Source organism: Xyrauchen texanus, chromosome 9 (genome assembly GCF_025860055.1).
Source record: "Xyrauchen texanus isolate HMW12.3.18 chromosome 9, RBS_HiC_50CHRs, whole genome shotgun sequence".
Classification (NCBI taxonomy): domain Eukaryota; kingdom Metazoa; phylum Chordata; class Actinopteri; order Cypriniformes; family Catostomidae; genus Xyrauchen; species Xyrauchen texanus.
Genome location: NC_068284.1, coordinates 19,402,501 through 19,425,763, shown reverse-complemented (window position 1 = coordinate 19,425,763; position 23,263 = coordinate 19,402,501). Strand labels below are relative to the sequence as shown.

Below are 23,263 nucleotides of genomic sequence, written 5' to 3'. Positions count from 1 at the left end.
TTAGAAAGTTTACAAATGCACAAGAATTCCAATCTACCTGTACTGCCCTGTACCTGTGCAAATAATTTAAATCTAAATCTAGTCTAAATCTAATCTAATCTAGGATTCGCTAAACATCCTCTAAAAAAAATTCTGGTTCAAGCAAGTTTGGAAATTTTGTTTGCAAAGTGGTTGACCTAGTTCTCAGTGGGCAGTTTGGAGAATTGCCCTGCAGGATGGAAGTGAGAGTCTAATGTGTGTGTGTATGTGTGTATTCATGCTGCAGGGGATTTCAAACGCAGGCTTCCCAGAACTCCCTCAACTGGTACCATGTCTTCAGCAGATGACCTGGATGAGAGAGAGCCATCTTCCCCATTAGATAATGGTTGGTTGCACACAATGAAGGGCATGCATGTTTGTCTGTGTGTTCACTTAAGTGTATGGTGACACATCGTAGGTTTGTGTTCATTGCATAAGTGCTGAGTTACTCACACATTTTTTTTTGCTCTCAGTGCAGGTGCCCAGATGGGCTGAATGTTGATATTGGCAAAATGCGTCAGTTTACAGTTCCTGTCTCTCAGCTTACCTCTTCACCAAATGTGTTATATTTCTGTAATAATTGCTATTTGAGGCACCAATTAGAGTACTACAGAGCTTTCATTTTGAAAAGCTACTGAGTGCTGATAAAAAATATTTTTGTATTTATTTATTTTTCAGTGGTATCACTTACCCATGTTAAAATCTGTTTCTGAAAAAAAGAAAAAGTATACAGGAACCAAATCATTTTCATGGTATCCAGTTCCATTCACGCTTTTTGAATTCCTGCATTCTTCTGCTGACCTTGCACCACGTTCAGTGCCTTGGCAAAATAAATTGTTTGAGCTCAGTTGTGAACTTCTGATTAATTGGCGCTGATAAATAATTCAAAGACAATAAATTGACTAGACATCTTTGTATTGCATGTCCTCACTGGTTGCATGCAACAACACACATACAGCAAGACCAGTAAAGTTGGATTAACATATAAATGTTTTCTATAAACAATGTTTTTTTTATTTTTATGAAAAAGTCAGAAAGAAAGAGTGTGTACTTGAGAGTTATATTTAAAATTAGTCAGTAATTATTTTAATTTAAAAATGTGTTAGAATTAGGAAGCTTATTCAGAGTTTTATTGTTATAAATGATACATTTCTTAAAATATGTGAAAGAAATACAAAATAGTATTGATTTTTTTTGTGTGTATTTGTTTAGTATATAGTTAGGACCATTTATTTAGAGGGAGAGGGGCATTCTTCCTCAAAACTACCAAAGGAATCATTAATGGATAGGTTAGGGAATCAGAGTTCTAAAGTGGAATTAGAATCATTGAATTCCTTATGATTCCTAACACTTTGGCATAAGGTTTTGATGATGCGATGGCCAAACCTGAACTTTGTTTTCCTATTGGGGTCAGTAGGTAGGCCATGCACACTACTGATCAGATTGGTTGAGGCTATAGTGAGTATTTTAACAATATTTATAAACTACCTGACAGATGATGCCTTCTCTCTTCCTAGGTCTTGCTGAGATTGTGATGGAAACAGCCAGTTCTCCTGGGCCATTCCGAAATGCTCAGATGTCTAAAGCAGCACTCACCCACAAGTTGCGGAAACTGCGAGCCCCCTCCAAATGCAGAGAGTGTGACAGCCTGGTAGTGTTCCATGGGGCTGAGTGTGAGGAGGTATCAGCGTCATCATTATCATTATCTGAGTCTGTTCACATTGTTGAGTAGAGTTGTTTGTCATTGCTCTGATCTATTATTACATAGTGTTCCTTGGCCTGTCATAAGAAATGCCTGGAGACTCTTGCCATTCAGTGTGGTCATAAGAAGCTCCAGGGCAGACTGCACCTGTATGGAATTGACTTCGCCCAGGTGGCCAAGAACAGTCCTGACGGCATCCCCTTTATCATCAAAAAATGCACTTCTGAAATTGAGAGTCGTGCCCTAAACATTAAGGTAAAGAACCAGAAATGCAACTGAAAATGGAATTAAAAGGTTTAAGGTTTAATTGAAGTTTTGTGAGTCATCTTGTATGTAATGCACACTTTCGGTGTATTTCAAGGGCATTTACCGGGTTAATGGAGCAAAGTCACGTGTGGAAAAGCTGTGCCAGGCTTTCGAGAATGGAAAAGACTTAGTGGAGCTTTCTGATCTCCACCCACATGACATAAGCAATGTGCTCAAGCTTTACCTGAGACAGGTGTGATGAGACAAATCGATCTCAGTTTCATAATGCCAGAACCAGGGTTGGGCGATATGACGATAGATATTGTGGTGACGATATTATGTCATTCGATAGAGATTTTGCTTTATCGTGTATATTCTATGTCCATCTATCAGTGGGCAGGGCTTCACGTAAGACAGAGAGAATTTAAGAAACACGAAAAGGATTTTTATGGCATTCAAAACTTTTTGGCAGCCACCCAAGGTACTTCAATTGCATTCATCTTGCATTCAGCGATTCATAAGCACTCAAGTCACGTGCATTATCTTTAGACCAGCTGAGCAGAGTCACTCGTACTACTCAATCATTTTTTACACAGGAAAACCCTGAAAAAACATCTCCACAGAATGGGACAACTCCAAAACAAGTCAAGAAATTATAGAGGAGCTTTTTATAGAAACAGGTGCGTCATCTGTGGTGTAGGTTTACAAAAGCCAAAGATGTAATCTGCAAACTGTCGCATGACGATAATCACTTGTTATACAAGCGATTTGTTTTATCTCCTCTAGTGAAGCACGCAAAAAATATTATAAAAGCCAAAAGTATATAATTACTAATATCGTGATATAAGAATTTGGTCATATCGTCCACCCCTAGCCTGAACGTACAAGCTTTGGTATCTGAAACTTGGTTTAATAGGGCTCTGTTTCCACTGTTATTTAGCAACAAGTTAATTTTAATGGCTCAACCCTTCTGTTGATTGACATTACCTCCAAAACAAAATAACTCTTTTAATAAATATATTTTTTTTTTTTTCAGTTGCCAGAGCCATTGATTCTGTATCGGTATTATAATGATGTCATCGGGCTGGCAAAAGAGACTCAGAACATGGATGAAACTGACTCACCTATGGGTAAATCATCAGGAGAGCAGTTGTGCCTCAGCATTGAGCTCAAGAGAGTCATCTTCAAAATCAGAGATCTGCTTCACCAGCTTCCTTTGGCCCACTATAAAACCCTGCAGTTCCTTATTGCCCATCTGCACAGGTACACAAACACCTTTTCTATATACACAAGTGTGTGTAGCAAAGAAGCATGAATTCATTATTCAGAATATTTTTTAATTGTTTATTAATAGTTTAAGATATTTAGGACAATGGTTTTCAAATGGATTTGCTTCAGGACCCTGATTTTACATTGGATTTGTCATGTCCCAATTTTGCTGAATTTGTGCTAAAATGAGGTATAGTTTAAATTTGCCAACAGCCTTTTTGCGTCAACAATAAAAGATATGGGAAGCATTTATCCTCCCCTTTAAAAGTCGATATGTTTATTTATTTTGCTTGGTTAATATAATTTTTTTATTTGCATTTAGCATTGTTGTCACCATCCACGCCATCCCTATAAAAACAGATTTGCAATCGATTTTTGGGTTGGCCCACCAGTTTAGAATCTCTGCCTTAATATACACATCTTTGCCCTGAAATGAGTTTAAGAATCATCACAACAATTTATCAGCATCAATACATCTATAAAAAACAGTGCTGTTTATTGTTATACAGAGTAACAGAGCAAGCTGAAGAGAACAAGATGACTGCTAGTAACCTGGGTATCATCTTCGGTCCCACACTCATCAAGCCCAGGCAGTTGGAGGCGGAAGTGTCCCTGTCCTCACTGGTAGACTACCCACACCAGGCCCGCATGGTGGAAGTGCTCATCAAGCACAATCAGATGATTTTTGATGTCCCCCTCAGCTCTGTGTCTCCCACCAGTCCAACGGCAACACAGACTTTTCCCAACATCCAGGACAAAGAGCCAAAACTCAGCCGCCACTCCAGATCACTCATGGATATCAAAGAGGTGAGATGGGGAGAAGAATGGAAGCTATGACATACTAGACCTCAGAGCTTGTTCGGAATCTTTTTTGGAATGATTACAATTGATGATCAGTGTTTATTTTGCATACAGAGTGCTAAAATCTTCAAGAGACACTCATCTGTAATTTCCTCTGCACAGTTGATGGAAGAGGTAAAGACAGGGGAAAATAGAGCGCAGACACCTGGTTAGTATGAAATAAAAATTTACTCTATTCACTTTCTTAATACACGTTTGTGGTCTTATTATGCATTGATTTATCAGTGCACATTATTCTGAAGAAAAGATTGTTTCTAAACAACTATATAAATGTTGTTTTAGGCCACAATGATAAGTAAGGCAGCCTTTCTGAAATCAGTGCCAATAGTTGCAATAATGCAATACTTTAATGCAGGTTTAGCGTTAATGCAATTAAAGATATGACAATAATAGCAAATAACAGTAGATTTGAAGCATTACTTTTGGGATACATCAAGATGCTCTCAAGAGTGAACTTGACCAAAAGTGGGTGCCAGCTGTGTTTCAGAAGGAAAATAATAATCCACAATCAACTTCACATTCTGGTCTAGCTCCATTTTGGTCTTGAATGCCCACTTTTTAAAATTCAATAAATTCCCAGTGGATAAAATAAAATCCTGCCCTATATTTAAAAAAAAATCCTCATTATATATCCCATTTCACTCAGAAAGACAGCAGTTTATGAATGTTGTTTCATGTTGACTATAATGAAAGTCACATTTGAGTGGCCTTTTTGAATGAACAGCTTATATAAATTAGAGTAAAAAGTATTTATCCCCAGCAGGTGAGGGATCAGACATGAACGGGGTTGGCTCGACTCCTGTGGAGATGCAGAAGTCCACATCTGCGTTCAGCCGGCTTGGTGCCAGCAGCCGAATGGTGCAGCTGCGTCCACAGCACTCCAAACAGGTGTCTCGACCCATCAGCATGCCCGTGGATCGACTGCTTAATGAGCATAACAGCTTCAACACAGCAGAGCACGAACCTGCAGCCATTCAGGAGACCCCTGAACCAGAGAAGCCTTCGACACCTCGACTCACCAACTACAACAGGAACCCATTCATTGACACTCAGACACTGAGGAGGACCTGGGACAAACAGTATAGGCATTATGATGTGACGCCCAGAACTGCAAAGATAGTAGCCAACCTTCCGCCCTCTGGTGTGATGGATAAAGCAAAATCTGCTGAGACTGTTCCAGGAACAAGCAGTATCAATTTAACACCCCAAAGCAGCCCTTATACCAGCAGCCCTGACAGAGTCATTAGGAAAGATGGTACTGGCCAGTCCAGCATGGCTCCAATAACCTTTAGAGCACCACGAATGCTGAAACCCCCTCCTGGAACTTTCTATAAACCTCAATCAGGAAGCCAATTCAGGTCATTTGATTTTATGACAAAGACTGTTTCAGTGTCACCAACCACTACCACGGGGGCTGTTTATACAACAGCCATTACCATAGTTCCAACAATGGCCACAGCAAACATTGCAACGGTCTCTAGAACAGTGGATACACCCCCCACCACACCAACAATTTCAATGACTACAGCTACAATTGTAGCCAAACCAACTGTTACAACGACACTGTCAGCAGGCACTGTATCAGTGCAGACAGGAGGAGTGGAGGAGGGACAGTCAGAGTGTGATTCACTCAGCCATATCACACTCTCGCCACCTCAGTCTCCAAGCTCCAGTGCTGAGGAGCTCAGCCCCACAGAGAACAAACCGTTGTACCAGAGACGAAGTCGCCGTATGCATGAACTGGAGCACAGAGAGGCCCACTTTGTTTAAACATATCCTCTTGGTGTTCAATTTTGTCATGCTTGGTACAATATATTACAATCTGCAAGTGACTGGATAATCCAGACTATGGTCATTTGATCATTTGGTCATTTTAATAGCATGATTTAAAAGGACTAATTCACCCAAAAAGGAAAATCCTGTCCTCATTTTCTCCCACCATATTGTTCCAAATCCATGTTGGAATGACTTGAAGGTAGTAAATAATGACAGAATTTTTATACTTGGGTTAAGTCTAATAGACTTGTCAATGCCTTATTTCATATGTACAGTGGCAAGAAAAAGTATGTGAACCCTTTGGAATTAGCTGGTTTTCTGCATTATTTGGTCAAAATGTGATCTTATCTTAATCAAAGTCACAAGTATAGACAAACACAATGTGCTTAATCTAAAAACACACAAACAATTATGATCTTTAATGTCTTTATTGAACACATCCCATTAAATATTCACAGTTCTGTGGAAAAAAGTATGTGAACCCTAAGATGTAATAACTGGACGATCCTCCTTCGACAGCAATAACCTTAAACAAATGTTTCCAGTAGCAGCGGATTAGACCTGCACAACATTCAGAAGGAATTTTGGACCATTTTTCCTAACAGAACTGTTTCAGCTCAGACACATTCTTTTGATATATGGTGTGAACGGATCTCTTGATGTCATTCCACAGCATATCGATTTGTTTAAGGTCTGGGCTCTGATTGGGTCACTCCAAAAGGTGGATTTTAGTTTTTTTTAAGCCATTCTGTTGTGTATTTACTTGTGGATGTTTTGGGTCATTGTCCTGCTGTATCACCCAACTTCTACTGAGCTTCAACTGGCGCACATCCACCCTGATGTTATCCTGTATGATATTATAAACTTGGGAATGAATTTTTCCCTCTGTGAAGGCAATCGTTCCAGGCCCCGAAGCAGCAAAGCAGCACCAAATCATGATGCTCCTTCCACTGTACTTCACCGTTGGGATGATGTTTTCGTGTTAGTATGTGGTGTCCTTTTTTACTTCATACTTAGTGCTGCGTGATCTTCCCAAACCATTCAACCTTAGTTTAATCAATCCAGCATTGTGGAGTGTCAAGGTGGTCTTTGGCAAACTTCAGGCATGCAGCAATGTTTTTGTTGGAAAGCAGCAGGTAGCTTCGTGGAGTCCTGTGTGGACACCGTGCCTGTTTAATGTTTTCCGTAAAGTGGTCTCATGAACAGAGATGTTAACCAGTTCCAATGATTCCTTCAAGTTATTAGCTGTCACTCTAGGGTTATTTTTTACCTCACTAAGCACTCTGCGGTGTGCTCTTTCAGCCATCTTGCCTGGATGGCCAATTTTAGGGAGAGTATCCACGTTAATAAATCGTCTCCATTTATAGATAATTTGTCTGACTGTGGACAGATGAATATGTAAGCTCTTTGAGATAACTTTGTAACCCTTTCCAGCTTTATGCAAAGCAACGGTTCTTAATCGTAGGCCTTCTGAGATCTATTTTTTGCGAGGCATTGTCCACGTCAGCAGATGCTTCTTGTGAATAGCAAACTCAAAATGTTTGAGTGCTTTTGATAAGTCAGAGTAGTTCTCACCCTCACCTCTAATCTCGTTTCATTAATTGGATGCCAGGTAATTCCAAAGGGATCACATACTTTTTTTGCTACTGTATGCATTTAATGTAACGTGTCTTTTTTGTGCCACAATGTATATTTGAAATGTTTTTATTATCCCTTTAAGAAAGGGCAAAAATAATTGAGAGATGATACTATTGAAACATCTCAGTGGAAATTCTCTGTGTAAAGAGCTTTTGCCTGTTAATATACTTTTAAGCTTCTATTTGAGCCAGAAAATACAGCAAGGGTCCAAAATATTTGTGACATTCACTTATTAATAAGTGAGCACACTTTTAGCTAATGGGGGTATTATGTCTGTATTTTAATGCCAAATGTCAATCTATGTTCCCCTTTATTGTGACAAGATAACCATCCAGAGGTTTCAAGAGACACTGCTTATACAAGTAATCGGTTATAATAATGTGTTATTAAAAAGATGTTACATGTTAAATATTGTTTTATAAATTCAAATGGGATTTGCATAGTATTGTCATTAATTTCATGAAATCATGCTCATTGTGATGCACTTGCTAATCCTAATTGATATACGTGACCTGAATTTTTTGCATACTCTACTTTTAATCCTATGCCACTGCATGCTAATATAATACAGTTACTGCCAGCTATTTTATTTGTTTTATAGTTCGCCTCTTGAAACCACAGTGCTGCTCAAGCATGTTTTAGGCTGAGTAAGTGCATCTGTTTCTTTTTTAGTTCTGAGTCATATGCATTTGTTTATATTTTGTACACATAACCCACTGCCATAAACATCTGACTGTACAAACAATTCTTGAAGACATGTTTGCAAATTAAATACTTAAACTAATTAAAAAAAATTTCAGCCTTTAATTTTTTTTATTTTGTCCTTTTAATACCTAAAAGTGGATTAATTGGTGAATTTAAATACCATTCATTATGATCTCATCAGATAGTTTTAAATGCTGTAAGGCAGGGTTACATTTTCTTTCAAGTTACAGTGGCTATTCTAGCCTATCCTTCTCACTCACTCCTTGTGTTTCCACTTGGCTAAAACTGTCTTTGACAGACTGTCTATTTTCATCCCTAATTAGTCATGTTATCTAAGCTCTAACACTGAGCTTCTCAGCTCTGACTCAACCTACAAGACATAGAAACAGAAATAACACATATAATGTGTAAGACTGACACTCCAAATGTAAGTGGATACATAGTAAAACACAAACCATAAAAATCTCATAATGTCTTTTCAGTCCCAAAAATACATAGTAGTGGTCAATAAAAATGGAGGACTCTGTTTATTTGCTCATGGTTACATTAACCCAGCAGATTAAGGCAATCAGATTAGTGCCATCACTTGCGTCTGTCAGGAGCAGCCAGTTTGACTGTTGCGTTTCAGCGACTACCATGGATTGTAATTATATACTTTTCAATGCAAATGTTGAGGGAATCAAAGTTTTTCTACACTGAGGTAAGCCACCAATATCATTCTATTCTATTAAGTTATGACTCAAGTGTGAATTGCTTTGGTTCTAAACAAATAGTTTCAGATACAAAATATACACCATTAAAGGAATGTTCTGGGTTCAGTAAAAGTTCAACCCAGTTAACAGAATTTGTGGCATAATGTTGATTACCACAGAAAATAATTTCTACTCATCCTTTGTTTACATAAAAAAGCAAATGTGGTTACAGCAGGGCACTTACAATAGAGATGAATGGAGCCAGTCCATAAACATTAAAATGCACACTTAATGTAATCTCGATTTTTGCTTTATCTATGTAAATCCGAATTATTTGTTGTGGTTATCAGCATTATGACACAAATGCAGTCGTTTGTTTTAATTAAGTTGGTTTAATTTATATTGAACCTGGAACATTCCTTTAAGCTACAGAATTAAGACATTATTACAGGGGTGGGGAACCTTTTTTCCATTAAGGGCCATTTTGAGTATTTACGAAATCATTCGCGGGCCAATCAATTGCATTGCTTGCAATTTCTGATCGTGGGTTGAAATTAATTTACGCACTCAGTTACGTGCTCACACACCAAAAACACTAAAAGGTTTGTCTATTATACAATATTTTGTTTTGTTATCATTTAAAATTATTTTTAAACATTATTTGAAAGGATTTTTTTTTTTCAGGTTAATTGAATAAAGGCCATTTTTTGCTTTTCAAATTTTTTCTCAAATGGTCTTGTGGTCTGGGTAAAATGGTCTCGCAGGCCTTATACAGCCCTGAGGCCTGACGTTTCCCACCCCTGCATTATTACAATATGCTTCATGAGCAGACAATATATCAACCATATACTTAAGAAATATTTCTGTCATACGAGGCTCTGTAAGAGCCAAGATTTCTATCTGAACCTAAATTCAAAGAGCTTTAATTAGTATTTATGTAGAAAGACTACTATGGAAAATTAGAAGTCTAACAGACACATAATAACAGCTCTCTTCTCTTTTGTACCTCTGAGGTGTGCTGTTTTGGTCTTGAAGTAGTAGACTCTAAATAGTTCAGTGCTTCATTGCTAGGCCAAAATTTTCCTTTAAAGGTTGGTTAGCTGATTTTACATGACTAAATAAAATGTCCAAGTTACATTAGCGAATAAAATGGACAGTTTTTTAAAAATGTTAAGAAACCGCATATTGGTGCCCTTTTCAGTCTATTGGTGGCTGTCTGTGAAATCTCATTAAATAAATTGGTTTTACACAGTCATTGTGAGGGTAAACAGCCACACTTGTAAAGATCTATCCGTATGGCGCTTATGATGATACATATGGTCAGATCTATTTAGCAGATATATCTATAATTTCAATATTGACATCTGAACATATACACTGGTGGCCAAAATTTTGGAATAATGTACAGATTTTAGAAAGAAATTGGTACTTTTATTCACCAAAGTGGCATTCAACTGATCACAGTGTATAGTCAGGAAATTAATAACATTAAAAATTACTATTACAATTTGAAAACAATGTTCAGAACTTCTTAATTTACTTCCAAGGGTTATCATCAAAAAATCCTCCACGTGCAGCAACGATGAGCTTTGCAGATCCTTGACATTCTAGCTGTCAGTTTGTCCAGATACTCAAGTGACATTTCACTCCACACTTCCTGTAGCACTTGCCATAGGCACTTCTTATGCACCTTACAGTCTAGCTGATCCCACAAAAGCTCCATGGGGTTAAGATCCATAACACTCTTTTCCAATTATCTGTTGCCCAATGTCTGTGTTTCTTTGCCCACTCTAACTTTTTCTTTTTGTTTTTCTGTTTCAAAAGGGGCTTTTTCTTTGCAATTCTTCCCATAAGGCCCTTACCCCTGTGTCTTCTCTTTACTGTTGTACATGAAACTGTGTTGAGCGGGTAGAATTCAATGAAGCTGTCAGCTGAAGCTGAAGACATGTGAGGCGTCTATTTCTCAAACTAGAGACTATGATGTATTATTCTCTTGTTTAGTTGTACATCTGGCCTACCACATCTCTTTCTGTCCTTGTTGGAGCCAGTTGTCCTTTGTCTTTGAAGACTGTAGTGTACACATTTGGATGACGTTTTGGATTCGTTTTTTGGCAATTTCAAGCATTGTATAACCTGTTTTCTTTTTTGCCATTTTTGACCTAATATTGTCCTTAAGATTTGCCAGTTTTTGCATATTGTGGCAACTCAAAAATAAACACAAAGACAATGTTAAGCTTCATTTAATGAACCAAATAGCTTTCATCTGTGTTTCATATAATGGCAAGTGATTTTTATTTAGTAACAAATTAGCAATTTAGCATGATTACTCAAGGATAAGGTGTTGAAGTGATGGCTGCTGGAAATGGGGCCTGTCTAGATTTGATAAAAATGTACTTTTTTCAAATAGTGATGTCAATCACTCGACTGTTGTGTTGATGAGTTGACACTAGGGGCTTCTCCTGCGGAGCCCAGACATCTCTGATCTTGAGAAAAGGCCATGGAATTTGCATGCCACTCCCCTGGACATACGGGTATAAAAGGAGTGACGCTGCAAACACACATCAGATATCTTCTTCGGAGCTGAGCATGCAAGTCACAGAGCTGAATTCCTCTGCCGCCTCCATTCATCTCTACACGCTATTGGATCTACGGCGCTTTCCAGCGGTTCTCCCCCTCGCACACTACGTTGTGCTGAGCACACACCCCTGGGCACTTCAGCAGCAGAAAAAGTTCACGGAGTGAATAACTTCGTTTATATATATATATATATATATATATATATATATATATATATATAAAAACACACAAAAGAGTAAAAATTTCTCTAAAAGAGTGCCGCAAACGGAAAGCGTCTTTTTCAAGATGCCTTTTCGTTTGTGTTTATTTCCTGGTTGCGGTCAATGTCTCTCCCCTTTTGATGGCCACGATCGCTGCCTTTCGGCCCGGGCAGCCGCGAGTGTCGGGCTGGAGTGGAATCCTCCGCATCCCCGCCCAGCACGTGCTAGCTGGCCTACGAGCCAATTCTAATAGGGGTGTTGTGGCTTCTTGGGCGTTGTCCCACGGCACCTCTCTAGCAGACATATGTAGAGTCGCGGGCTGGGTAACACCTAACACCTTTGCAAGGTTCTGTAATCTCAGGGTTGAGCCAGTATAGTCCCGTGTGTTATCAGGTGACACAAACAGGTAAGTTCGGTCAGCTGGCCGGGCATATATCTTGTGCATAACGCCTTCAGGTCCTGGAGGAACGTTGTCTCGTTTCGCTGTGTACTGTACTAACTGTATATGGTTGAAACGACAATAAAAACCACTTGACTAGACTTGCCTTTCCCTCCTTTAGGCGAAGAAGTGCGATATTTCCCCAGTTGCGTTCGCAAGAACTGTGAACTCTGGATGTTCTTCCTCCCTAGCCTAGCGGCCGTCGAGTCTTCGGAGAGGCTCGCTGCCACACCAGTACGGGCGTCACCTGGCCCTCGTACAGAGGTAAGTGCTCCACATGTGCTGGTTATCCCCTAGGAAACCGAGTGTGATGTATATTCCGCAAAATGGTTTCCCTGCTGGTAAACCGTGACTTCCTCGGGCAGAGGGCCCTCTGTCCTTGGTCGCCGTGTTTGTAGTAACTCCTCCCTCCTTGGGTAGGACCTACCACGACACCGCTCCGCACGATGTGCTTCCACACCTAACCGGTAAGACCGTGTGTTGTATTCCACCTAACTCCCCCCTGTGGCCGGGTGTGGTCTCCGCGGTGTCCTCCTCTTTGGAGGGACACCCCCCCAGCTTGAACCATATATTTGGGGACCGCTTCATACCCACCAGTGTGCTGGGGGTAGTTATGTGACAGCTTGCTGCGCTGGCTACAAGGCCCACAGAGGTCTGTCCGCCTCGCACCGCCAGTCTGTGTAACTCGGTTCAGCTCTTATGGCATTTTCCATTGGGACCCCTAGTGTCAACTCATCGACACAATGTCGAGTGAGTGACAGATAGGGAACATCTCGGTTACTGATGTAACCTCCGTTCCCTGATGGAGGGAACGAGACGTTGTGTCCCTCCTGCCACAACACTGAACCAACCGCTGAAATGGCTGGGTCTTTGGCTCAGCTCCGCAGGAAAACTGACCTGATGTTTGTTTGCAGCGTCACTCCTTTTATACCCGTATGTCCGGGGGAGTAGCATGCAAATTCCACACGCCAATTTCCATTGGCCTTTTCTCAAGATCAGAGATGTCTGGGCTCCGCAGGACAACTCATGACCCCTAGTGTCAACTCATCGACACAACAGCAGTAATGTCCTGACTATACCTTGTGATCAGTTCAATGCCACTTTGGTGAATTAAAGTACCAATTTCCTTCCAAAACAGCAAAACTCTGTAAATTATTCCAAACTTTTGGCCTCCAGTGTAAATATACCACCTCAGCAAACGCTTTACCTTTTAGTTTTGTGCTACCCTTATGTTTGTGTTGTCAGGTTTGTCACACCTTGGTCTGCCGCAATGAACTCAGGCAGCAAGATCCTTCTGCTGCTGTGGAAGAATTGGACACTCCGCAAGAGACAAAAGGTACAAAAGCTGGATTACAGGGATGCAAAACAGTCATCACGGGTTGTATTTTCCAAAGCTTCAACACAGCTTATATTTTGAGTGCACTGTTTATATCATGTGATACTAACCACAGAAATGTAGTTGCAAGTGCACAATTTAGTTCAGTGACGTTCTCTCTGACATCCTCTCAAAACTGAAAGATAGGTTTAGCATCTTTTGAAATCCCTGAGTATTTGCTTTCCTACAAAAAGTTTCCTTTGTAAGTCTCGTCTGTAATTTATATCTGCTGTTATTTGTTTAACATCTAAACATGGATGCCTTTAATGAGATATAGCCTAGATAAAACATTCAGATCTGCATAGTTCTTTGTTTCTTAATATGCCCTTTTGTTGTTATGTGTTCACAGATTCGCTTCATGGTTGAGATTTTGTGGCCTGTGGTTTTATTCTTTGGACTAGTGTGGCTACGAAAAGCCAATCCCCTGTATCGCCAACATGAATGTAAGAATATACTATACATTATTCAACAAGTAATGTACCAAGGGTGCCAATAAAATAGTGTAATTTAATACTGCATCACTGTTTGTATGTTGATATCCATTTCTATAGTTCAAAATATTGTTACTGAACTATTTATGTTGGCATGCAAAAAATAAACAAGATAACTGCCTATTTTTGTTTGTGAAATGTGAGTTTCTAGGCTCAAGGTCATTATATACAGTAGTTACAATTAATGAACTTTATAGACCTGTTGTATAAAAGTGATGTCACACTTGCAGTCATTGTGTCAGCAATCATTATTTCTAGAGGTTCTTACATGTTGGATGGGTTAGATTTAAATGCAAAACTTTTGGAACTGCTCACTGATAATATATTACAGTACATTAGTACAATCCTATCCTAAATGTGGTGTATTTTTATATATTTTTTTCACTTCCACTCAAAAAAATGTCCTACCACTTAACAGACATTACTGACAAAGGTGTCTTGTGACAGGCTGAGGAAAAAAATTAAATAATTTTTAAACAATTAGAAAACGTATCAGCCAGAAACATTAGGAATGCTCTCTGTATAATTCACCTTCATACTCAGCCTGATAATTATTTTGCAGGTTCAGGTTTGCTGACATTAGGTTAGCTGACATGTCTTTGGAGGGTGGGGTGTGAAGAGTCAAGTTAACAAAATGCTAAAACGACAAAGATTCTGTGGAGCACCTTTAATTAAGAATTAAAATGTTGACATTGTTCTTTAAATTGAACATTTCCACATATATTGTGATAAGCATTTGAGTTTTAAAATCTCAATGAACAATTGTTTTTGGTGTCTGAGGACTTGCTCATCATCTCTTTATTTGTAAATACAGGTCATTTTCCCAGCAAAGCTATGCCCTCTACAGGAATCCTGCCTTGGATCCAAGGAATTTTCTGCAATGCTAATAACCCATGTTTTCGCTACCAAACTCGAGGAGAGTCACCTGGAGTCGTATCAAACTACAACAACTCCATGTGAGTTAACCAGTCCCCCAGAGTCAAAATCATTCTAGAAGTATTTCATATTTGTCCTATCTTGCTCATATTTTAGGACCGTAGGCATCCAGTCATAGAACTATGATACATCTCATTTGGGAGGAAAAATTTGAAAAAACTCCCCAGAGGGGTTTTTAAAGCATGAATGCTAGCGGGACTGTCAACAGCCCAATAACTAACAATTAGGATGGTAAATTTATAGTCTTATGCCATTAGATAGCAGTTTTTATTTGAAGATATCGCCTATATGGCCAAATGTATGTGGACACCCCCTTCTAATTAACTTGTTTGGGTATTTCATCTACATCCATTATGCAGTTGCATAAATTAATCAACATACTTTAGTCAAATGGGGCACTTTAGTGTTCCAGCACAGCAATGGCCTTGTACAAAATGTGAGACCCATAAATAATTATTCACTGAGTCTGGTGTGGAAGAACGTGACTGGTTTGCACAAATCCAAGACTTGAATTCCATTGAATGCCCATTGCCCAAAATCAATGTCTGACCTCACTGATGCTTTTGTATCATATTACTGCAGCCATGTTACATCATCTAGTAGAAAGCCTTTCCAGAAGAATGGAAGCTCTTTTAGGAGCAAAGGGAGGACCTTTAATGTACATGGTTTTTAAATTAAATGTTTAACAGTACATTTGGGTGTCCTGTTCACATATTTTTGGCCATGTTATGTACATTAAGTTTTTAATGGTCTTTAATGTTTAAAGTTCGAAGTATAAATCCATATTCCAGCAACCAATTTTATCATAGCTCTGTTGTTTAGTACTGTACATTTTTATGTTAAATGCCTCTTTCTATCCCCTTTCTTAGACTGGCGCGGTTCTACGCTGACTCTCAGGAACTCCTCTTTAATGACACTGAGTTTAATCAGCTTGGTCGTCTATGGCGTGAAGCCTCCATAATGAGCAACTTCATGGAGACTCTACGCACCAACCCTGAACTGGTGGCAGGTATGTAGGACAGTGGTACTCTCTGTGCTCTGACCTGCTAATCCTGTTCTCAGAGTGGATGGATGGACGTTTTAATGGATTTGAGTGATGGATGGAGAGAGTGGGCTTTTCCTCTCTTGTACTTTCACTCCCATCATACCTGTGTCCTTTTCCTGCTCCCTCTAATGGGCTGGGGTTAATTTTTTGTTGCTTGTTGAGGTTTTTATGGAAAAAGTTAAATGACCGTGACATTGCCAAACAGGACATGTTACTGGATTAACATAAATTGGCATTCGAAATCTTAGAGCACTAGTGAAAATGCTTCTATTTTAGCTAGGGCTGCCACAATTATGACATTTGGCTGACGATAAACTGTCAAACAAATAATTGCGATTATGGTGATTAATTGTCTGTTTTAGGGCTCTTACGATTAAGGCAATTAATGCCTATGATGCCTGTGACCTATGTCCGTTTAAGTGCTTTCCAAAATTCTTCACTTTCACACATTACTTTAAGGCTCGCGTATGAAACCCATATGACAAAATACTTTTGAGAATCTTTGGCACGAAACTCCTTAGACGGCGCGAGCATCACAGCTTCAAATCCGGTTCAGGTTAATCTTCACAGGCTCTCAGGAGCTGCACTCAATACAGTCTAAGGCGAGGCTCAGTGAGACGGTCGGAGTTCAATTGAATGAGACACTCAAATGCACTGTTCGTGGCATACTGTATATATATTTGCTTAAAATTCCCCTATTTGGACCAATTTGATTGGTATTGGCACAATAAAAGAATTCAGGTCAAAACCTTAGACCATGTCCACACTAATCCATTTAAGTTTGAAATCTCCATTTTCAGTTTCCTGACAATAACCTTATTTCTAAAGTATGTGGTTGTGGAGAGTGTTTTCGAGGGTTGTTCTAGTGTGGATGAGCGGCGTAAACGTCATAAAGGATGTTTATTTAGGAATATCCTTTTCCATCATTCTTTTTTAATATTCTGTTGTATATTTTACAGTGACAGCCCTGCAGTTAATCCCTGAACACCTTTTACTGAAGTGGGTTAGTTGGGATCTGTCTGCACTTACTCCAGACACAACTCCCATGTCGTGATCCTTCAGCACTGTTGAGCAACAAAACTTTTCAGCAAAGAATTCAGTGATCAAGTGTTCCATTGAAGCACTTTGTCAGCACAGTTGTCCTCACAGTGAATATACGTCAAAGTCATTATACATGCTGTTCACTGAACTGCTGCACTGTTAAGAGGGCTTCATTTAAGGAGTGGAATGCTTTTTTTCAATTTATTGTGTCTAGGTCCCACAAAACCAGTTTTCTGGTGTATGGGAAATATTTATATTTTGTATTTTTTATCTAAAAAACAAGCTTTAAAGATTTGGTTTGGCTAAGACTTTGTTATGAGTTTTGTAGTAGTGGTGAGTTTGAGGTGAGCATCGCTATTACTATTACTTAGGATTTGAACAAACCCTTGAACCCTACACTATATTTAATTTCAGAGAATAACTTGTCCTGTGCCTGTTAGTGCTCCAAAAAAAAAATGATACCTCAAAATATGCAGCTTTGTGTGGAAAGGAGTGCTTTCACTTTTCTAGAATTTTCACCTGGTGGATGTTAAAGTTGTGAAAAATCCCAGAGACTTAAGTTTAAAGAGGGACCGAATCCATATCTAGAGACCAGAAAATCATCCACATTTCACACTCTTGTTGACAGTTTAATCCACACTTTTCCCCTAATCATTTCACTTTTGCGCTTCCATCAGGTAAAGGGCTGAAAGTTGAGTACATTCTAAAGGATGATGAGGGTCTGACGTCATTCCTACTGAGGGATGCTGGACTTTCACAGAGTGTGGTAGATGATCTCACAAATGCAGAAGTGCGAGTGGAGCAAGTAAGCTATAGAAATACTGTGTTACTACTTCCTTTATCTAGCTTTATAGCCTACTGCTTTGTCAAAACCACAATTGGGTTTCTATCGAAATGTTTAACATTTCCAAAAAATTAGACTAAAGAAAACATAAACTGTTGCACATTTCCATCCAATATGCCATGCGCATAGTGGATGGAAATGTGCAACAGTTTATGGTGCCGCCTTGTTATGATGGAGCATCTGAATGACCTCCTTGCTTCGGTGTGGATCATTTGCAGGAATGGAGCAATTTTACCTTGTTATATAAAATGCTGCCAGGAGACCCCACAGTATAGGTGTAATATCTGATATAATGAGGGTTGAAATGGGCTGCGATGCCCATACGCTGCCAGCCTCCAACTGTTCTGGTGGATTGTGAGGATTCACTTTAAAGACCATCTGTGGATTCAACTCTTCAGAAGTGGGTTATTCATGGGCTATGTCTAAGAATTGCAAGCCAACGTCTGTCCATTCGTTGGGCCAGTCACATCAAGCTATCTCACACTCACAACACATTCTCCAATGTTCAAAACACATCATAATTTAGCAAATAAACCATTACCTTTATGAACATTTTAATGAATGCAAAAGTGAATTATGCAAGTTTATTTGCATGCCAAGGGTTTCCATTCAGGATTTCTTATGCGCAATTCCAAAATGCACATAAAAATAGTTGGATGGAAACCCAGCTAATAACTAATTATGTCACAAGAAACTTTTATTTTTATTATTTAGATGTATTACTGCTTCAACCAGTATGTTGTTGGTGCCCCTGCAAGATGAAATCACAAAATCACATCCTCACACACTTCTATAGGGACTCATTAGAAGTTTTCAAACACAGAACAAAATCTAGTAGGTTCATGTGGTGTTTTTTTTAGCAGTCACTGGCTCTATGAGCCCTTCCTGAGGTTTTATGTCACTGTTTTAGTGACATATGCCTTCTTTTGTTTCACGCTGACCTCTCTCACAAAAGATTATTTATAGTTGCAGCTCCACTGTCTGGGCAGAATCACAAATCATAGACTCTTAAGTAGTCTTCTTTGATCCTAAAATGTACTATGTGCACCATTACATTCTGTGATGCAGGACATTGTGTACCTGTAACACTTACACAACATTGTTTGTATTTTAAAGATTGCTTCAACACAGATTTCCACCGTAAATTTCATTGATCTAAGAATTTCAATTCATCCAAGTCTTAAAGAGCAGGAAATTTGAATCAAACTAAGGATATTTCTGCAGGAACATACTCAGAATGTTGTGTTCAGTGTTGGGAGCTGTCAGGATACACTGAGGCGGGCTAAATAATTTGTTGTGATGTTGGAAGTGAATAACAGCTTGAAAACACAACAGTGTGGTTAGCAATGCAAAAGCCTGGCAAAGTGCTTTCCAAATATTCAGCTGAGGCAACCATTGTCTTTTTACTAGAAACATTACCTGTTTATAAATGTGCAACAATTATTCCTCTTTTCTCCATTCAAAGTGTATATTCTTTTTTACCCTCTCCTTTTATTTCAATCAATTTCTCTCATAATTTTTTGTCTTTTCATCCTAGCTCTCTCTCTTTCTTGTATCAAATTGTCACACACCTGCACGTTTATACATTTTGTATAATTTGTTTTGCTCTATACATGTACAACATATCTTAAATTACTTCTGTCTTTATTTACTCTCAAGGAAATACAATTAAAGCTACCCAGACTTTTTAATCAGCTGTCCAATGGCAGGCTTTTCCCCCTTATCTGTAACCTTTTAATGAACAAAATTGAGACCCCAACCAAAAAAAAAAAAGAACTGTGTGAATATTCTTTTGAAAACATTCTTATCTCTTTTTCTTGTGTTTCCAGTTTGCATATGGAGTCCCAGATCTAACTCTGAAGCAGATTGCCTGTAGTCAGGCTCTCCTGGAGCGATTCCTCATCTTCCCCAGCCGCAGAGGGCTATACGGTGTCCGTAACGCAATGTGTGCCCTTTCTCAGCAGAGGCTGCAGCAGATCGAGGATGTGCTCTATGCCAACATAGACTTCTTCAAACTCTTCCGGCTGGTCAGTAGAGGAACCTTCTATTTATGTGGGATCTATGTATTATACCAGACATACAGATATGCAATTTAGCCACAAAATAGGACCATTCCAAAAATCCTGCCCAATTTAAATTTATTTAAATTATTTATATATTTGGTAACACTTTATTTTACAGTGTCCTTGTTATACACATTACATGTTATGACTATAGTAATAACAGTAAATTATGCATAAGTACAAGCAACTAACCCTAAACCTATAGTAAGTACATGTTGTTTATTAATATTATTCCATACGTGTGTGTAATTATACTGTAACATGGACACTTTTAAATAAAGTTTAACCTTTTTTTGTGACTTTGTGAATTTGCTGTGATGTACTGTTCTTGCATGACCGATTCAGGTTAAATGGTTCCTTAGGACTGGTAGTGTTCAGATCAGTTATAGACAGAGTTGTAACAACATGTACAAGTCACTTTTCTCTTTGCCTAATACATTTTAAAACCAATTTTGTTTTAGAAAAATGTAAATCTATTTTATGTATTTTATGTTAAGTTTGAAAATATTTAGCTCAGATTCTACAGAAATAGAAATAACAGCAAAATGTGTCTTTGCCAAGACCGGTGTCCACTACATTATGCAGTAAGTGAGCTGTACAGCCATCACATAATATGTCACACGCCTTGGAATTATGGAATAGCTGTTCTAAACACATCGTACGTGTTAGCAGGTGGTGTATTAAACTAGGAACCTATATCTCGAGCCAGACCTACTTACCTGCTGATAGATTTTAGGAGGACTATGAATACCTTTGCTGAAACAACACTGCTTATCAGCTTTCTCTTTCTTAGCCCTTCTCTCTTTCTCTCTCAGAGGTTCACCCTAGGTTAGGCAGAAGCAGATTGTAGCAGGACACGTTACTTGGCCTCATTCACTAATTAGATTAAGGTGGTCAGGACAGCTATGAAACCAGTTGCTAATCTTCCATTTGTTTTGATTTTTTCTCTTGATAGTTAATGTTGTTATTAATTTTTTTATTGATTCAATTCATAAGACAAACAAACACGACATGATATATGTAATCAATTATATACATTATTATTATATACCCCCGCACAAACCCGCACAACAGTTGTCACTAACAATTAGAACATTTAAAAAATAAATAAATAGAATATATGCATGTAATATATAATATATATATATGCAATATAAATGCACAGTGATAAAACAAAACCTTGAGTAGGCCTAGCCCACCTTTGTCAATCGGCCTATGTAACTTATTGAAATGTAATCTGGGACGTTTGCCATTCCAAATTGAGGACTTCACTATACTATCAAAATGCTTGAAATTAGAGAGGGGGACATTTACAGGGAGAGACTGTAGCAGGTAATTGAATTTTGGAATATCTTCCCAATCATAGATAAATATTAGGAAGCCCACCTGCCCATATCACTCGAAAACCTTTTTATTTAGGGGTCAACTAAACTCTAACTAAATAACACAAATTTGCTGGGAATAAAACGCCCAAATACTTAATGCCCTGTTTGGGCCACTGGAAGGTGCCTGGCTGAAAAGCAGTTACTGGGCAGTATGCTGTCAGAGGCAAAGCTTCGGATTTAGACCAGTTGACTCTGTATCCTGAGAACTTAGAAAAGGAATTAATAATTCCGCACAGGCAAGGCATAGATCTAGTGGGGTCGGAGACGAATAATAAAATACCATCTGCGTAAAGCAAATACCTCCCACCACCACCCCTGGAAAATCATCTTCCTTTCTTATCGCAGCTGCTAATGGTTCCAGGGCAAGACAGAACAATAATTCGCCACTGACCACATAATATTGATGAAAAGCCTAATGTTATCAGAAGAGCTGTGGTCCCAAATAAACACCACCTGATCTATATGTATAAGAGATGTCATAACTTTACTTAATCGGTTAGCCAATATTTTAAGGTCTAGCTGGATCAGGGAAATTGGATGGTAACTCTTACACTCACTTGGATCTTTGTCCTATTTAAGAATCAGATTGATCCAGGCTTGTGTCATTGTGCTTTCCTTTCTTTAATGATTCTGTATAAACTTCTAACAAAAGTGGTGCTAGTTCTGTAGTATAAGATTTTAAAAATTCAGCAGCAAAGCCGTCTGCCCCGGGAGGCTTGCTGTAGACAAGGCCTTAATTACCTCGCCAAGCTCCTCCAAGATTATCTCAGAATCAAGATCATTTTTTTACTCAATTATGAGTTTAGGGGTTTCTATTGGGTTCAAAAGTCTCCAAATATCTATAAGACCAAGATTTTTACACATCCTGTGAAACGTCAATGTTGCTTTAGGGGGCTTACACACTTTTGCTTCACTATGAGCAAGGACTGAGTCCATCAAATTATTAAAGTCTCCGCCCAACTTTATATCATGAGGGGTGCCAGCGGCTTGCAACATCCTTCAAGATCTATAAAAAAGCCCTGATCATCAGCGTTAGTTGCAAAAATATTATCCAAAATCAGACTTTGCCACTTAATTTCTGCTAAAACTATAACGAATCTCCCTAATTTATATTTAATCTGTTTGAGACATTTGAATTGTAGATATTTACTTAGCAATGTAATGACTCCCCTGCTCTTACTTGTGTCAGCACTAAAGAAAACATGTCCATATATCTTCCCAAATTTTTCAGCTCCCTGTGGGGAAAGATGTGTTTCTTGAAGAAACACTATATCATATTTCTTATGTTTAAGAAGAGAGAAATTCCTTCTTTTTATGGGGTGCCCCAGTCCATTCACATACCACATATAGAGAGACAATCCACTCATACTAACATTTTATATTTTGACATATTAGAAAAAATAGATTGAGTGTAAAAACAAAATTATAAAGACCACATTCCGCATTAGTTCAACAATCAAACCCTGTACCTCCCCCGAACTAAAAAAACAGAAAAAAGAAAAATGTGCTCATTAACCCTGTGCACAACGGCGTCAACCGGCGTCCATCCCTCTAAACTCAAACAGTCCATTTGTGCCTACGAGAGCTCCTGCGACAACTTTGCCATCGGATTGCTCAAGTATACACATTTTTAAAACAGAATTACACAACAGAAGATAATCTATAAAACAAACTCCAACCAATAGGCTAAACACAAAGAGCATGTAGATTCATCCACATAGCTGTCCCAAAGGTATATTCCTCCACAAAACAAACTCTAGCCTCTAGCGGAACCAGCACACACAAAAATAATTATATATCTATATATACAAAATTATAAAAAAAAAGGCCTGTTCAATTTCCTCGGACAATCAAACGAATGTTCAGTGAGCCGGCCCATTCAACTGCTACATGAGTGCAATAGATGACCCAATCACTCCAATGTCTTGCAAGAAATACTCCACAAAACAAACTCCAACCA

General features: G+C 38.7%; 2 protein-coding genes across 8 annotated transcripts in view; both read left to right on the top strand.

The window, feature by feature from the left end:
• Positions 1–8,304, top strand: part of LOC127649439 (rho GTPase-activating protein 29-like) — a 51,667-nt gene extending 43,363 nt beyond the window's left edge. For 5 of the 6 annotated variants that reach the window (XM_052134528.1, XM_052134527.1, XM_052134526.1 and 2 more), the window contains 8 exons: positions 266–364; positions 1,536–1,699; positions 1,787–1,975; positions 2,082–2,219; positions 3,003–3,229; positions 3,745–4,042; positions 4,151–4,244; positions 4,857–8,304. In XM_052134528.1, coding sequence (XP_051990488.1) covers positions 266–364; positions 1,536–1,699; positions 1,787–1,975; positions 2,082–2,219; positions 3,003–3,229; positions 3,745–4,042; positions 4,151–4,244; positions 4,857–5,866 — 2,219 coding nt within the window. In that variant the 3' untranslated portion in view covers positions 5,867–8,304. The remainder of the gene's footprint in view (positions 1–265; positions 365–1,535; positions 1,700–1,786; positions 1,976–2,081; positions 2,220–3,002; positions 3,230–3,744; positions 4,043–4,150; positions 4,245–4,856) is intronic. The other variant, XM_052134525.1, reaches the window with a different exon arrangement.
• Positions 8,305–8,800: 496 nt separating this feature from the next.
• Positions 8,801–23,263, top strand: part of LOC127648890 (retinal-specific phospholipid-transporting ATPase ABCA4-like) — a 73,437-nt gene continuing 58,974 nt past the window's right edge. For both annotated transcript variants that reach the window (XM_052133706.1, XM_052133705.1), the window contains exons 1-7: positions 8,801–8,915; positions 13,369–13,459; positions 13,848–13,941; positions 14,804–14,945; positions 15,795–15,934; positions 17,689–17,816; positions 19,685–19,882. In XM_052133706.1, coding sequence (XP_051989666.1) covers positions 13,394–13,459; positions 13,848–13,941; positions 14,804–14,945; positions 15,795–15,934; positions 17,689–17,816; positions 19,685–19,882 — 768 coding nt within the window. In that variant the 5' untranslated portion in view covers positions 8,801–8,915; positions 13,369–13,393. The remainder of the gene's footprint in view (positions 8,916–13,368; positions 13,460–13,847; positions 13,942–14,803; positions 14,946–15,794; positions 15,935–17,688; positions 17,817–19,684; positions 19,883–23,263) is intronic.